Below are 15,844 nucleotides of genomic sequence, written 5' to 3'. Positions count from 1 at the left end.
ACTAATATTAATATAGAACTAAAAATTATAAAAACATGAATGATTGTAGTGCATCAAAAAAATAATCGGAATATCGTCAACAAGAAATCATGTGGCAGCAGCAGTGGCAGCAGCTTCAGTGGCGGTTTGGGCAGCCAACTTAGCAGCTCTTTGAACAGCTGGGTTAGTTCCAGGGAACACAACATCCATATAACATGTAAGAACAGCAATAAGAGCAAACAAGACTTTCAAAAGACCTGGTTGTTCTGCTTCTTTAGTAGGTGGTTTATTAATTGGTTCATTTAAGTAAGCTTGAACGGATAAGAACAATGATGACCATGATAATACTTTATTTCTCATAAACATTGCTGCCATTGGTAAGGTTTGTGCAATCATATTTCCAGTTTCACGTCTTGGTTTTGCTGGTACATGTTTGTAACTGATGGAATAGTTAGTAATTGCTCAATAACGATATAGATAAGACAATCAATACATACGGAACAACTAAGTCCGCTCTTGCTTTTGGAGCCATTGTATGTGGTGAATTATGTAGTTTATATGGTGGTCAATATTGAATGAAGAATTTTTTTTTTTTTTTTTCGTCGTTGTAGTCGTTGCTTGTATAAAGATCGGTCGACACTGAGAGACAGACACTTCGAAAATAAAATGCGAGCTAATATTTGTATTGTGACATTGAATTCTACACGACCTGGAGTAAATCCAGTTGACCATAATATCTACCCACTATAACTAATACCAAATCAACAGTATATTTAGAAATAGCATCTGCTTCATTGTCGAGTTCTATTTGTCTCAATTTAATTTTGCTTGCTTTCTTACCCAAATCTCGAATTGTTGAACACTCATTGGCATCTAATGTATTGTCAATTCTTAGGAATAATTTCCAGATCCATTGTGACAATGTAGGTCTTGAACTTACACTCAACCATCTAGTGATATATACTATTAATTTAAATACTGCTTGCCTGTCAAGAACCATATAAAAGTATCCAATATCAGGAGGTTCTTCAAGTAAAAATTTTCTCCATTCTGAAGTTGTTCCTGGTATATAAGAGTTTCTCGAGACATGACGGACATTTCTTAACTGATTTTTAATTGATATAAATTCCAGTAGTAGTTTCTTTGACCAATTGGATGGCTCTTGTTGTGGTAGTACAGGTATTGTTAATGAAGTCTGCTCAGGTGCATCTTCACGGTTCGGAACAAAAACAACAGGAGGACCAATCTGTGCTTCTTCTCTGACTGATAAAAGATACGCTGTTACCTCACTTCCATATTCTTCACTAATAGGCAACGCTGGAGCTTGACCATATTCAATATTGTCATCATTATCATTGTTATTCATTGCAACGGTGATTGACATAAAATGAATGAGGGAAGTACAAAAAAAAATAAAAATCAAGACAAACAAAAAAAAAACTCATATTTCACACACACACACACACACACACACGAACACTTCTACGTTATTAAGACACACCACAAACACATTTACAAATGGGTCAGAGGTTGTCATTATTGGCACCTTCAGCTCCAACTGTTGCCGTATCATCATATATTGACGCATTGAACAATTATCAATATGTTGAAGTCCTAAACAATTCCCGTTTTTTGAAAACCATAAAGGCAGTTGATAAGACAACAGGAGAACTTGTGATTATAAAGCTATTAATCAAACCAGCTTCAACAAATTATACCATACAACTACAACAAGTCATTGAGTTATTAGTCAAACAATCCTCACTTGTATATCCTTTCAAGAATACATTACCATGGCATAAAATACTTGAAACTGATCGAGCTGGGTATTTGATACGACAAATGATTAAAACTAATCTATACGATAGATTATCGATTCGTCCATTTCTCGAACCAATTGAAAAGTTGTTCATAACCTTTCAGATATTAAAGATTGTGAATGAGATTCATTTATTGAATATACAACACGGAGATATAAGACTTGAGAATTTCTTAGTTACCTCGTGGAATTGGATATTATTGACTGATTTTGCCAGTCTTACGAAACCAACATATATCCCCGAAGACAACCCTAATCAATACAGTTTCTATTTTGATAGTTCGGGAAGAAGGTTATGTTATATTGCCCCTGAAAGATTCTACAACTCCCAGGATCACCCGAAACATGTTCTGAGTTTCAATGATGATGGTCTGGTTAGTCTGAAGAATAGTGTTACAGACTCAATGGACCTATTCAGTATGGGGTGTGTTATTGCAGAATTGTATAATGATGGAGAACCAACATTTACTTTATCCCAGTTGTTCAAATTCATGAAGAATGATTATAAGCCAGATCTTTCAGGTATACAAAATAGCCATATAATTGAAATCATCGGGAAGTTGATCAAACTAGATCCAAATGAAAGATCAAGCGCCAGAGAATTATTGGACGAATATAGAGATATATGTTTCCCTGAATTTTTTTATACATTTTTATATGATTTTATGGAGTCGCTTAACAATCAAGAGAACTTTATGCCAGTTACCGTGGATGACAATCTTTCCATCAGTGATTTGAAAATCAATTATATTTTTGATAACTTTGATGTTATTAGCAAGCAACTTAATTTTGATTATCCTAATGAGAGTCTAATATCAGATGATATTTTGCCTATGAAGTTGAATCTTCCAACTATGCCACAAGATTACCGAATTAAACCACGCAAATTGGATGGTCATGAAAATCAAGAAACCGCGTTGATAATTTTGAACGCAGTAACTTCATTGTGTCAAACACTAAAACAGGTGAATTCAAAGATTAAATGTTGTGAATTGATTTTAGCATTGTCGGAACACATAAGTGATGAAAACAAGCTAGATAGATCACTCCCGTATTTGTGTTTGTTCTTGGATGAATACATTGAAGCTTCAGTTTACCAAGAAGGAATGAATATATCACCCAAAGTAGTGGTAGTTGCACTTTATGCTTTAACAACACTAGTAATGTCATGCTCTTATATCAGTCCAATCAACGTGTTGTTGTTTCCTGAATACATTCTACCAAAAGTTTACAGTTTACTTACTTTAAAAGGGAGTCAGCAATCTCAAAGGTTGATTAATAGCGCAGTTGCTGTATGTTTACCAAATTTGGCTACAATTGCAAAAAAGTTTTGGATCATGTCTAAAGCATTCAAAAATGAAAATACAGTTGCCAACACTTTAGTATCACCAGAAGATGTGATGCAATCATACGCATCATTGAAATTAACCAAAGAGCAATTGGATTCAAAGTTCAAGGATATTACGGTGTTGTTGTTGACTGATTCAGAGTCTTCAGTGAAGATCAGTTTGTTAAATAATATCCTACCGCTATGTCAATTTTTTGGACAAGACAAAACAAATGATATTATCCTTCCTCATTTGATATCCTACCTAAATGATTCAGATCAAGAATTAAGGTTGGCATTTCTTTCATCAGTGTTGGAGATGGGTCCTTTCATCGGAGTATTGTCATTTGAGCAATATATTTTACCATTGTTGGTTCAATCAATTGGAGACGGAGAACAATTTGTTGTCTTGCAAGTCTTGGAGATTTTTAATGTATTTGTAAAGAACCGCCTAATTAACCCAAGAAAAGAGTTCAATGCGTTGGAGATCTATAAGGAATTGCTTTTGAATTCAATTAATTTATTGTTACATCCTAATCAATGGATTAGAAATTCTATAATCAACTTGATAATTTCCATAAGCAATAATTTGATTGATGCGGATAGGTATTGTTTCTTATATCCTATGATTAAGAGTTTCTTAACTTATGATTTGTCTATTATTGAATGGAATACATTATACCCATGTTTGACAAAACCATTGTCCAAGACGGTTTATGATTTAACTATCACGTGGTCTTTAAATGCAACTTCAAAATCATTGTTTTGGCAGAATAAGGCGCTGTCAATGAATTCCAGCAACGGAATATTGGAGAACAAGAAAAAACTTATATCTTTCAGTAAAAATATGGGAAAGTCTGTTTACTTGCCAAGATCAGAAATGGCATTTTCCCCGGATACAAATAAGAGAAGTTCTGTTCCATTATCGTCCGAGGATAAGCAATGGTTACTCAAGCTTAAATCGCTTGGATTGGATGATAAATCAATATGGAAAGTTTTTGTTTTAAAGGACTATATTTATCATATTAGCAGATTCAATGTTGCTAATTACCAATTGAAGGCATTTGACCATATTGCTATCTTACCGAGAAACATATTTTTTGATATTGTATACAAGTCCGAGTTAATGGCTATGCCAAATGGTGTCAAGGAAGAAACATATGAGCCTAATATTGAAGATACAGTTTCTGTACGTAATAGTTCCAGGCGTGGTTCAAATTCATTGATCTTGCCACAGTTGGAAAGAGTAACTGCTTCTGTTCAAATGGTGGAAACTAATGTTATGGGTGAAATGGAAGCACATATTGCTGGGTCAAAGAAGACAATCTGGGTTAATGATTCAAATACTTCCCATAGAGTGTTCAGTGTGCATAATTCCAAAATCATTACCTCCCATATCAAACATACATATAATGGACATAATCCATTTATACTAAACTTTTTGAAGAGTCCTACAATTCAGCCAACATTATCCGATTTTGAAGAGTTTGGCAAGTTGATTATTCACAAGAATCAGTCTTCTTCAGCACAACAATCACAACAGAATGCAGCTGGCTCTGTGTTTGTACCAAAAAATGTTATGGTTACTAGTTTTAAGTATTCTAACAAGACCAACTGTATTGATGATATTAGCACCTTAGTTGTTTGCCCAACATCGGAATTCTTTGTTACCGGCTCATCAAATGGAAGTTTAAAGGTTTGGGACAGTTTGAAAATGGAGAAGATCGTGACTGTTAAGAATGCTAATTTATCAATTGAGTTAGAATCTAGTGTTTGTTCCATAACTTTTTTACCAAATAGGTTTATTATTGTCGTCACAACCAATGATGGTATAATTAGATTGTTTAGAATTGATGTGATTCGAAACAACAAGACTAAGAAGATAACCAGATACTCAAGATTACAACTAATCAGACAATTCCAGAACGACTCAGTAATTACAGAGGTGAAGTTTTTACAAGATAATTATATAATTGGAACAGACTCCGAACAGGGACTTGTTGTATTTGATATTATTACAATGGAGAAACTTTATGGATTGCAAAATCCTTTGATTTATGGAATTATTAATAGTTTTGTTGTTTACAAAGATTCATGGGTATTGGTTGGATCTGATAAAGGGTACTTGACTTTATGGGACTTGCGCTTTAAAATTATTGTCAAATCATGGAGAGTACAAAACGATGTCACTAACGAGTATGTTAACTCAATTTCTGCATTGGAAATATTACCTCGTTCTATCAAATTATTTACTACGCATGATGGTTGTATTTATTTTACCATGGTATGCAACTCAGATATAAGTGTGTGGGAGTTACCAAGTATGGAATGTAAAGCTATATTAAGAAGTAGAATAGGTGAAAATCTCAAGTATTCGTTAATTGAATGTAAACATGATGATGACTATGACCTTGGACAAATGATTGACGACATTAAAATAGATATCGATAGTAAGATTGAGTTGAGTGTATCATGTTTGAAATATTTCAAATATGACAACAATACTGATTATTTAATGTGTTCCATGTCGGATAATAAAGTGATATTGTACAATTTGACATCAATACAAGATTCAGTTGTTTTGGGAAATGACAAACGCAAGTTTTTGAAAAGATTTTATAGTAACTTGGTGATTATTAATGAATCAAATGATGATGTTACTACCTCACAAGAACAAACTTATAACACTATTAAATATGTTGATGTTCTATATGAGCCATCACAAATGATTATTACCGTCGATAAGAATAACTGTATAAGTATATATAAATAAATTTAATAGTTTTTCCTGTGCTGTGCTATATCGCCATCATTGTGTATCTTCCAGTGATTTTGAAATTACAATATATATATATACTTGCATTATAATAAATAAATCTGAACCTATTTAGTTGAATTTCTCCTCTCATCATCTATAAACTTTCCTTTTGCTGTTCCAAGGCTAATTTTGCTTGTTCTTCTCTGGCAATTTTCTTTTTCAATTTTTCAGCTTTTCTATCATATTTAGTATCTGCTGGATTAAAACCAGCACCATCAGAACCCCAAACAGCCCATTCTGGAGTTTCTTTAATATAATCCAAATCAACAAAATCTTCACCACTTTCAAGTAATTTGAAAAATTTAGGATAATCAATATGAGTATGCCATTTACCATTAATCATAAATTTCTTATCAGCAACTAAAATACAACAAGAATGAGCATGTTCTGCAGCTATATCATAATCTAATCCTCTATTTTGTAATTCACTAGTTAAGTTTTCAACAAATGTTTTACATTCTTCATAAAATGGAATGTTTTGCATAGTTAATGGATTACCATTACCATTTGAAGATCCACAAAATGTAGCTCCTTTAATTTCAATTTGTGAAGGTCTTGCTCTTTCAACCATATCAGCATAACTTTCAATATCATTCATATTAAATCCTTTAACTAAAGTTAATCTGAAAACAGTACGTTGATGAGATTGGGTAGTTCTTAAAATATCTAAACATGACATTAATCTTTCCCAGAAATCACTATTCAATGGACGATCAACTTTTTTCAAATCTTTCTTAGTTGGTGCATCAATACTGACATATAATTGAGTAACTTTAGCTAATCTTGCTAATGCATCTGGATGTTGGGCATTACAAACTAAAAATGAAGAAATATGTTGTTTATGTAACATACCAACAAATTCATTAATATGTGGGTAGAAAATTGGTTCACCAACTAACGATAAAGCACAATGACGAACTTGGAAAGCTTCTTCAAATCTATCCATTTGAATTCCTGGAACACCTCTCATTTGTTTAATTTTTTTATAATGACCTTCCAATGCACCAGCCATGACTTTTTCAGGTGGATCAACTTCCCATCTCCAATTCAGTTTAGCTACTGGATTTGTACCATGTCTCCAACAGAAAACACATTTATTGGAACATGCTAATGATGGAGTAGTTTCCATACATAAATGGGATTTGATACCATAAAAGGCAAATTTATAACATGAACCTCTTCCTCTAAGTGCACTTTTAGTCCATCTACAAATTTTAACACCTGAATGTGAACCAACAACAGTATATCCTTGTTTAGTAAGTGATTTGAAAGTAGGTGAATCTTTAGCAACCATTTCTTTAGTTTCAACTGATTTACCAGATTTACGAATAATATCACCCATATCTTCCACATCAACTAAAGTATCAGCATCATCACTTCCTTCTTCTTCAGCATCACTATCATCAATATCATCATTTTCATCAATATAAAATGGTTCATCATTATCTAACATACTTGCAAAATTTTGAATCCATTCTTGAGCTTTTGGTTCTCCTTGATATTTCATACAAACTTGTCCTAATGGATATAATCTTCTTGCTCCTAATTTTCCTAACCATTTATCAGCCAATTTAGATTGATAACAAAACTTTTCACCACTCCAAGATTCAGAATCACCTAATCCTAAAACACTAAAACCATTGATTTTACGTAATGGATATTTATCAACACGGAAATCTTGAAAAGTATCAATTAAATGTTCTAAGAAATAATCAATTGGTGAATCAGTTTCATAAGATGGTAAAACTAATAAATAAATTGCATTTTCTTCAGGTACTTTAAGGAAATATTCTTCTAAATCATCAACATCATCATCGAGACTCAATAATTTTGGTTCTTTGTCTAATTCTAATCCTGTTAATTTTTCATATAATGATTTAGCTATTCTTTGTGAAGAACCAGTTAATGTTGTGTAGAAAATATAAATTTGTGATTTAGATAATTCAATACTTGATTTAGTTAAAACAGATTGTTGTTTCTGAGGTGTTTGTTGATCTAATGAACGCGGTTTAGTAGCTTTAATAATCTTTGGTGATCTTTTTGCTCTCGAACGGACAGTTTGTTTAGGAATAACAGTGGTTGCTGACGGAGTGAAAGAAGTAGAAGTGAAATCAACCGCATATATAGGAGATTCCTTTGTTGGTTTTTTAGTGATTATTTCTTCCTTCTGGTGTGGAGATGCAACAACTTTATTGTTTGATTTTTCAACCTTGTAAAGGATGGTTAAGACAACTCCAAGTAACACAACTGTCCATCTACCTCCTGAGATAAGATATAAAATAGAACAAGCTCCCAATAATATACTTCCTGACCCCATGGTTGTAGTTTGTTCTACTCGTAAGATGTATTATCTGGCTGCGATGCACTGAAATATTGAAAAATTTATTTTTCATTTTTTTTTTTTTTTTGGTTTTCTTCGGAAATGGGGAATTGTGCATAATTGAGTGAAAGTACACGACTAGGTCAAGTTTTGAACCAGTTATCATCAACATATATGTCAGCCATTTAACAGTTATTCAGAGCATACTACAGTGTATCATATGTGACTCGATAGTTGTGTGGTATTCAAATCAATCTTCTTTTCATCTATTTCTCCCTGATTTATCTTATGTCACGTGACCTATCCACGAGGACAACAACATGAATGATCACAAGACGGTCTCGAATGGAATAGTATGCTTTTCTACCGTAGTGGCATCTACTTGGTACATAATCACCCCTTAGTAACCTCCACTTATCATTATATTCCGATCCTTTCGTCTCTTGATGACTGTTGATTGTTACGACTTCTTTGCAGTATTGAACTTGATTCTTCTTTATAATCAGGCATTATATCATGACTACTGTTATTCATTTGTTCTTGAAGGATATTACATGGAATGAAATCTGATGGATTATGGTGACCTTGTACCAGTTGATGATTTTTCTGTTGTCTCTGTTTTTGTTGTTCTATTGATTCATCATATTCCAAGATATCTTCAGGTGATAACTTGATTGTTGTAGCGTCTCTTCTCAACATTTGGTGTCTTCTCTAGTATATGGACTAACTTCTGGGGAAGATCTAGCTAGTCAAATATCTTTTTGGTCAGTATCAATTAGATCAAATCACGAACAGCAAAAATTAACGAGAGAAACGAAAACAAAATTAAAGTGGGAGAAAAACAACAACAACAAAAAAAAAAAAGACAGGAAAGATGATCACGTCTCACACAAACCACATTTATCAGATATCTACTACTACAAGTAATCAATCAGTGTCTATCAATAAGGGTCGATCATTATCTTGATAGTTTATAAATCAATCCTATCGATCAATCCTAAACTAAATTACAAGTACTAATCCCTCCTATATTTCACTGCCCGTCTTTCCTTTTTTTTTTTATTCTAGTATTCCAGTTTTTTTTTTCTTTCTTGTATATTAGCAATCAAAGTTGGTGATAAATTCAAGTTATCAATACCTGTATCAATCTTTGAATCTTTGCTTTCTATTTGACCAAACAAACAAACACAAGATAATTTGAAAACCAGGGTCTTCTTATATTGTTCCTTTTTTCAAAGATAATGTCAACAAAAGCGGACCAAGTGATTACCTTATCTCAAGTACAATCATTATCGGACGGTCTGGAATATAAAAAATCTATAATCTGGAAAGAATTTGGTGGGTTTTTAGATAAAAGTGTTGAAATTCAAGATTCTAACAATAACGATAACTCGATAGTTAATAAATTCATTGCTAACTCATTTCCAGATAGATCCTATTTATCACAAAACATTGCTTATAAGATTTGTAATTCTTGTCAACGTCCAATCGGGTTAAAAAGTTTAGAACAACATTATAACAAGTGTGTCGAAATGAAACAAAAGAGACAACAAGAACAACAAGATAATGCTGCCTCGTCGAATAATAATCAACAGCAACAGAAGAAGAAGCGTGGGAGAAATGGAGCATTAGTTGACATTGACGCATCATCTGTTGATAGTTCAAGAAATGGTACACCAGCTCCTAATAATAGTTCTAGCACTCCTGCTAATAACAATAGTACAAATGCAGATTCAACTCAACCAGTAGTTAAGCCAAAGAAGAAATATAAGAAATCCCAAGCACAAAAGGAAAAAGAAGCTGCTGCTGCCGCTGCCGCCGCTGCTGCTGCATCAAATGGTGAAAAACCTCCAAAGAAAAAGAAAGCCGCTGCTGCTGCCGCTGCTGCTGCTGCTGCTGCTAAACAAGAACTGACACCAAAACCAAAGCCTGCTCCAAAACCAAAAGGTCCAGTTGATGTTGAAAAACAATGTGGTGTTGCTTTACCTTCGGGTGGTCTTTGTGCACGTTCATTAACTTGTAAAACACATTCTATGGGTGCTAAACGTGCTGTTCCTGGTAGAAGTGCTCCTTACGATGTATTGTTGCAACAATATCATAAACGAAACCAAGCTAGTATTGCAAAGAATCATGCTATGATGATGCAACGTCGAGAGAATGCAGCATTTCATCAACAACAAGATGCTGCCTCTAATGCTGCCAAAATTTTACATCCTGATGAAGAAACTGAATATGTATTGGCTGGTGTTTCTAAAAATAGTACTATTCCATTGGAAAGAAAAGTGATAATGCCAGTAAGGTATCGTCATCGATTCCTTCGAGCTAGAGAATTTTATGCTAATGCATTAATTATCTCGGCGCATCATAATCAGCAAACGCAACAAAATCAAAATGGAGGTTCTCAAGGTGGTGATCAAACATTAGCAAATCAAGCTATTTCTGGATCTATTGGTGGGTTACAAGGTAGATGTGCATTAATTAATATTGATGATAAACCATCAGATGTAAATTCACCTACTCAAACATTCAGTGCCATTCCTGGTGAAATGTATCAAGTTAGAGCCCCATCTAAACCAATTGTTATGACTGCACAACATAATGCTATGCAACAGCAACTTTTCCAACAACAGATATTGAAATATCAACAACATCAGCAACAACAGCAACAGCAAATGTTGTTAATGAGACAAAGACAACAACAACAGCAGCAACAAGCACAACAGCAGCAACAAGCACAACAGCAAGCGCAACAGCAGCAGCAACAACAAGCTCAATCAACTCCTGTTGCATCTACAAGTGGTACTGAACAGAAAACAGAATCTTAATACCATTTAGTTTGTTTCTTTAGTCAAATTTTCATTTCCGGTTAGTTTTATTATCCTAGTTTAAATATATATATATATTAGTAGTAGCAGTAGTATTACTTAGTTTGTAAATCTGGTTTATTTATAACTATGATGATGTCTACCCCATTTAGGTTTATTCTTCAAGATCCATTTATGATGTAATACATCTTTTAAAGTGATTCTTTTAGCCGGATCTTTAACTAATAATTTTGAAATTAGATCAACAGCATCAGGATCTAAATAACTTGGATATTTAATATCAACACGAACGATTTTTTCATAAGTTATATCTCTATTAATTGCTTCAAAAGGAGGTTTACCAACTAATAATTCAAAACATAAAATACCTAAAGCCCAAATATCAACACCAAAATCATGATCTTTACTTTCAATCATTTCAGGAGCTAAATAATCTAAAGTACCACAAAGAGTTAATCTTCTTTTATTTTTAGCATATGCTGACCAACCAAAATCACTTAATTTTAAACAATTATCTAATGATAACATTATATTTTCAGGTTTTAAATCTCTATGAATTATATTTTTCAGATGTAAATAAATTAAAGCTTGAGTTATTTGAAAAATATAATAACTTGTAATTGAATTATCAAATCTTTTAAATTTTTTTAAAGTATTATATAATTCACCTTCTAAACTAAATTCAAGAATTAAATAAATATTTTTTGAATCATGAAACCATGAATATAATCTAGTTATATTTTTATGATATAATTCTGATTGAATTTCAACTTCTCTTTTAAAATTTTTCTCTAATTTTAATGATGTTAAATCTTCTTTTGACATTACTTTAAGGGCAAATATTAATCCCAGTTTCTTATGTTTAACACAATAAACTCTTCCAAGTTTTCCCTTACCCAAAACTTTCCCAAATTCAAAATCATCCAACGATAATTGTTCTTGTTGTTCTGAGTGATGTTCTTGTTGTTTTGATTGATGTTGTTTATCTAGTGTTGATGATTGTTCGACAGTATTAGTTTTGTCTGGAGATTCAATGAATGGAGATGATGATAGTAAAGTTGTTGATTCAGTTGATGATTTCTTAGTGGGTGTAACTAAAGTAGCAGTAGTAGTAGTAGAGGTGGTGGTAGTAGTATGATGTATATGAAGGTTATTATTCTTGGGAGTAGGTGTAGTAAATGCATTTGGTATGGATTTAGTTCTGATAATTTTAGGTTTAGATACTTTGAATTCTGCTGCAGATGTTGTTGTTGATATACTTGAGCTATTTAATTTCATAGTATTTAGTTGAATATTGGTTAAAGGTTTTCTTTGAAATGTTGATGATTTATCATTATCAGATACAAATTTTGATTCTCTTTTGTTAATATTATAACCTGGGGATGACAGTAATGAAATGGACATTGTTTGATTTTGCATTAATTAGACGACGATGGGAATTTTGATTCTTCTGCTTGATGTTGTTGATGTGAATGTTTTTCTGTTTTGGTTTTCCTTTTCTGGCAGCACTGCGCGGTGTTTCTGACCAAGAAGTTTTGTTTGTGTTGTGAATCAACAATTACGCGCGTGCGATATATCTCCTACGGCGAAGGGATCGACCTAGAGAGTTCGATAATTATTTTGCAATCACTACTAATGTGTGAAGGATTATCAATGGTATTACTTCTACATCTACTGATGGCAATCCCCGTTCCATTCTTGTAAAGTTCAAAGAATCATTCAAATTTGAAGTATAACAACAAGCTAAACAAATAATACCGTCCATAATGCAAATTCATTACTATGAAGAATATCCATAAGCATCCCTTAATCCTCTTGCAATTCCTCCAGAAATTAAAACTGATGATAATATATTTAATCAAAGAACAAAATAATAAGAATAATAATCTGTTGTAGGTTTTTGAAATATTTACGGTAGTTATTTTAGACCAAGATTCAAATAAGTCAAAGACATTCAATGTATGTGGGTTTTTCAAGAGAATCGATTAAAAACAGATACTTCTTTTCATTGATTTAACATTAGGTAGATGATTAGCATAATTTGTTAATGTAATGTACAATATGTTTCATCATGAATTGTTTCAATATAACCAATTGAAATATAAAATTTTCATCTTCATCCTCATTTGCAATACTTCTAGTTAGGAATATACTTCGCTTAAACTCTTAACTATAAGTATGTATTCATGATCTATATTTTTAGTTTTCTTGTTTTCTTAATCAAATTATCTCAAAGAGTAGTCAGAATGATATACTTGTAGTAAATTGTTTTTTGGTAAAAATTGGATTGCTACCAATCGTCAAGTTGCCAAAACTTGTGAGTTGCGGTTATATTCTATATTATTTCCATCAACTTAGTATATACCTATCAACTATTTTTGCAACACATGTACATAGTTTCTTGAGTCAAATCTTATTCAAGCTCTATATCAAACTAAAGTTTGGATTCTACATAGATTTCTTCCAAGAATCGTTCTCATTACCAACCAAGATATTCTTTTGTGTGTGTGGTTTTAAATTTGATCCTAAAATAAAAACTATCTTTAATTTATACTATGACAAAAAAAAAAAAAGAAGAGAACAGGTGTAGACCAATAGATCCCACTCTTTTGGTTATGTCAATCAACACGGATAAATACAGTGGTCAAATTTACATTCAAATGGCGGTCAAGTGATCATAATCACGTGTTAAGGAGACATATTGATATATTAGCCGCATCTTTGGATGAATAACATCGATGGATTTGTAAACCTGTGCAAGAAGTAACCATTTTATTTGATAATTGATAAATATTCAGTCGATTAAGCCAAAGAATATTTTGAACCATGATTTAGGGTATTCTTCATATCAGTTGATGTTATTAAATATACCTCAAGGAGACAATAGAGGTTAGTTAAATTCTTAGATTACCTAGGTTACATAATATTGCAATGACGCTTTTAAAGAATCCTAACCGTGTAATTGATTGTTTCCTATTATTTCTAATTTGCGCCCAAATTGATAGAAGTGGTTAATAAATTACTGAATTTTGGTACAGTAATTCTTCTTTTGGTTAAAGTATAATGTACTGATTGGTTTGTTCGGAATTGGCGTATATTTTTCCTCAATCAATTTTTTGGGAGAGGCACAAAGAGACAAAGAAAAATGCTGCGGCGCAACTCATCGTTATAAGTTAGTAAGATTTGCCACGGCTAAGAAGCATTGAGATCAGACGACAATTAAAGGAAACAAAGGAAGGAACTAACCGAAATTCATGACGAGAGAACAAAAAAATTTAGAAACAAAAGGAAATTGCAAAATGGAATAAAAAATAAAAAAACAATATTACATTCTTTAAACAATGGGAATTATGGAAAATTTTAAGCCATACAGAGTATGAGAATTGTGGATCACGGCTATTAATAGTGTATACATTTAAGACGGTCATCTTGTTTTTATTTTGTGCAAAGTTTAAGTCCGGTTAATCCAAGCCATGAACTTAACCTTGTTAGAATTGTTTTAATTACAGTGATAATGATGATGGTGATGATGAGGATGATAAGGAGGGGAAAGAAGAGAGATACACCCTTGCTTATGCTGATGCTGATGTTGATGTAAGGGAAATGAAAAAAAAAGATCGTCACTATTATTGTTTCTACTTGGTATTTTATTAAAGTAAACACTCTATCCTATTCATTTATTCTCAATGGGGCGTATAAAAAAGGACAAACTAAAAAAAAGACGCGGGAGATGAACCACGTAACTCTTTTTTTTTAGTTTATTTTTAGGAAAGGAAATGAAAGGAAACGAAAGGATGATTTAATGTCATTGCCTCTTAGTTGAGATCCTTTTTTTTACTGACATCCTTTTGTCCTTTCCGTTTGGTTGTGATTGAAACCGGGAGCGTGTTTTTTTCTCTTTTCTCTTATGATTTATTACTTCTTACAGGATCTTTGAGTAACAACACTATGTTACATGGATAGATCAAAACTACTAACCATATAGGATAAGAATGTACCTTAAAAAATATATAAACTGACAACGAGGGGGGAAGAGAAAGGGTTGTTGTACATCAAATTGAACTGTTTTCTTTCTTACCGATAGTCGTGTAGTGCTGTTAAGAAAGTGTAATAGAAAATCAAATTTAAAAAAAAAAAATCATCTGTGCCTGTCGTGTGTCAACCAAGAACATCACATAAAAAATTTTATTATTTCTAAGCTAAGCTAAACTAAACTAAAAAAAAACCAAGAAAGGCAAAACAAATGTGTAACAGCCGTGTTATCATCATCACACACATTCACACAAACAAGAAAATAAAATTAGAGTAAAGTAAAGTAAAGTAAAGTAGAATAATAAATTAAATATTTTCTGTTTTATGTTTTAGAATATAATAGTTAAACGGCTATTCGTATGAAAAAATAAACAAACCAGCCATGTCAACTTTGTCTCTATCTCTGTGTGAGTGTGTATATGTGTCTCGAGAGGAAAGAGGAGTAATAATAGTCATAGTCATAGTCATAGTTGTAGTGTGATTTTTAAATGTGTATGTCACGTAAAACGAAAATTCGAAAAACCGATTGAAAGAGAGGAGTACCTTTTATTAACCAAAAGAGACAAAAAAACAAAAAACTTTACGTGACCAGTCCTTTGTGTCACGTTACCTTTTAATACTAACGACAACAAATAACAATGGTGTATTGAAATGCAAATAAATAAATAAAAAAAAGTGGTCAAACTTTTACCATTCTTGTTAAAAGAAAGAAGAAATGTTTGAA

At 32.4% G+C, this 15,844-nt stretch overlaps 7 protein-coding genes across 7 annotated transcripts; 2 read left to right on the top strand and 5 right to left on the bottom strand. All coding sequences in view use genetic code 12, as the record gives it.

Annotated features, from left to right (window-relative positions):
- Nucleotides 1–87: 87 nt before the first annotated feature.
- Nucleotides 88–375, bottom strand: CTRG_02820 (uncharacterized protein; the record flags this gene model as incomplete). Its single annotated transcript, XM_002548477.1, has 1 exon — nucleotides 88–375. The coding sequence occupies one exon, from the start codon at nucleotides 373–375 to the stop codon at nucleotides 88–90; it is 288 nt and encodes a 95-aa protein (XP_002548523.1).
- Nucleotides 376–679: 304 nt separating this feature from the next.
- On the bottom strand, nucleotides 680–1,363 carry CTRG_02819 (uncharacterized protein; the record flags this gene model as incomplete). The annotated part of the gene is made up of 1 exon (XM_002548476.1): nucleotides 680–1,363. One exon carries the CDS (start codon nucleotides 1,361–1,363, stop codon nucleotides 680–682), a length of 684 nt encoding a protein of 227 aa, XP_002548522.1.
- Nucleotides 1,364–1,497: 134 nt separating this feature from the next.
- On the top strand, nucleotides 1,498–5,898 carry VPS15 (ubiquitin-binding serine/threonine protein kinase; the record flags this gene model as incomplete). The annotated part of the gene is made up of 1 exon (XM_002548475.1): nucleotides 1,498–5,898. One exon carries the CDS (start codon nucleotides 1,498–1,500, stop codon nucleotides 5,896–5,898), a length of 4,401 nt encoding a protein of 1,466 aa, XP_002548521.1.
- A 139-nt stretch (nucleotides 5,899–6,037) lies between these two features.
- CTRG_02817 (putative tRNA 4-demethylwyosine synthase) lies at nucleotides 6,038–8,260 on the bottom strand (the record flags this gene model as incomplete). The annotated part of the gene is made up of 1 exon (XM_002548474.1): nucleotides 6,038–8,260. One exon carries the CDS (start codon nucleotides 8,258–8,260, stop codon nucleotides 6,038–6,040), a length of 2,223 nt encoding a protein of 740 aa, XP_002548520.1.
- A 423-nt stretch (nucleotides 8,261–8,683) lies between these two features.
- Nucleotides 8,684–8,962, bottom strand: CTRG_02816 (uncharacterized protein; the record flags this gene model as incomplete). Its single annotated transcript, XM_002548473.1, has 1 exon — nucleotides 8,684–8,962. One exon carries the CDS (start codon nucleotides 8,960–8,962, stop codon nucleotides 8,684–8,686), a length of 279 nt encoding a protein of 92 aa, XP_002548519.1.
- Nucleotides 8,963–9,504: 542 nt separating this feature from the next.
- CTRG_02815 (deubiquitination module subunit) lies at nucleotides 9,505–11,088 on the top strand (the record flags this gene model as incomplete). The annotated part of the gene is made up of 1 exon (XM_002548472.1): nucleotides 9,505–11,088. The coding sequence occupies one exon, from the start codon at nucleotides 9,505–9,507 to the stop codon at nucleotides 11,086–11,088; it is 1,584 nt and encodes a 527-aa protein (XP_002548518.1).
- Nucleotides 11,089–11,205: 117 nt separating this feature from the next.
- IPL1 (aurora kinase) lies at nucleotides 11,206–12,507 on the bottom strand (the record flags this gene model as incomplete). The annotated part of the gene is made up of 1 exon (XM_002548471.1): nucleotides 11,206–12,507. One exon carries the CDS (start codon nucleotides 12,505–12,507, stop codon nucleotides 11,206–11,208), a length of 1,302 nt encoding a protein of 433 aa, XP_002548517.1.
- Nucleotides 12,508–15,844: the final 3,337 nt, after the last annotated feature.

The sequence above is a fragment of the Candida tropicalis genome (genome assembly GCF_000006335.3).
Source record: "Candida tropicalis MYA-3404 genomic scaffold supercont3.3, whole genome shotgun sequence".
NCBI classification, from domain to species: Eukaryota; Fungi; Ascomycota; class Pichiomycetes; order Serinales; family Debaryomycetaceae; genus Candida; species Candida tropicalis.
The sequence above is the reverse complement of the archived record's forward strand: the minus strand, read 5'-3'. Positions and strand labels throughout refer to the sequence as shown.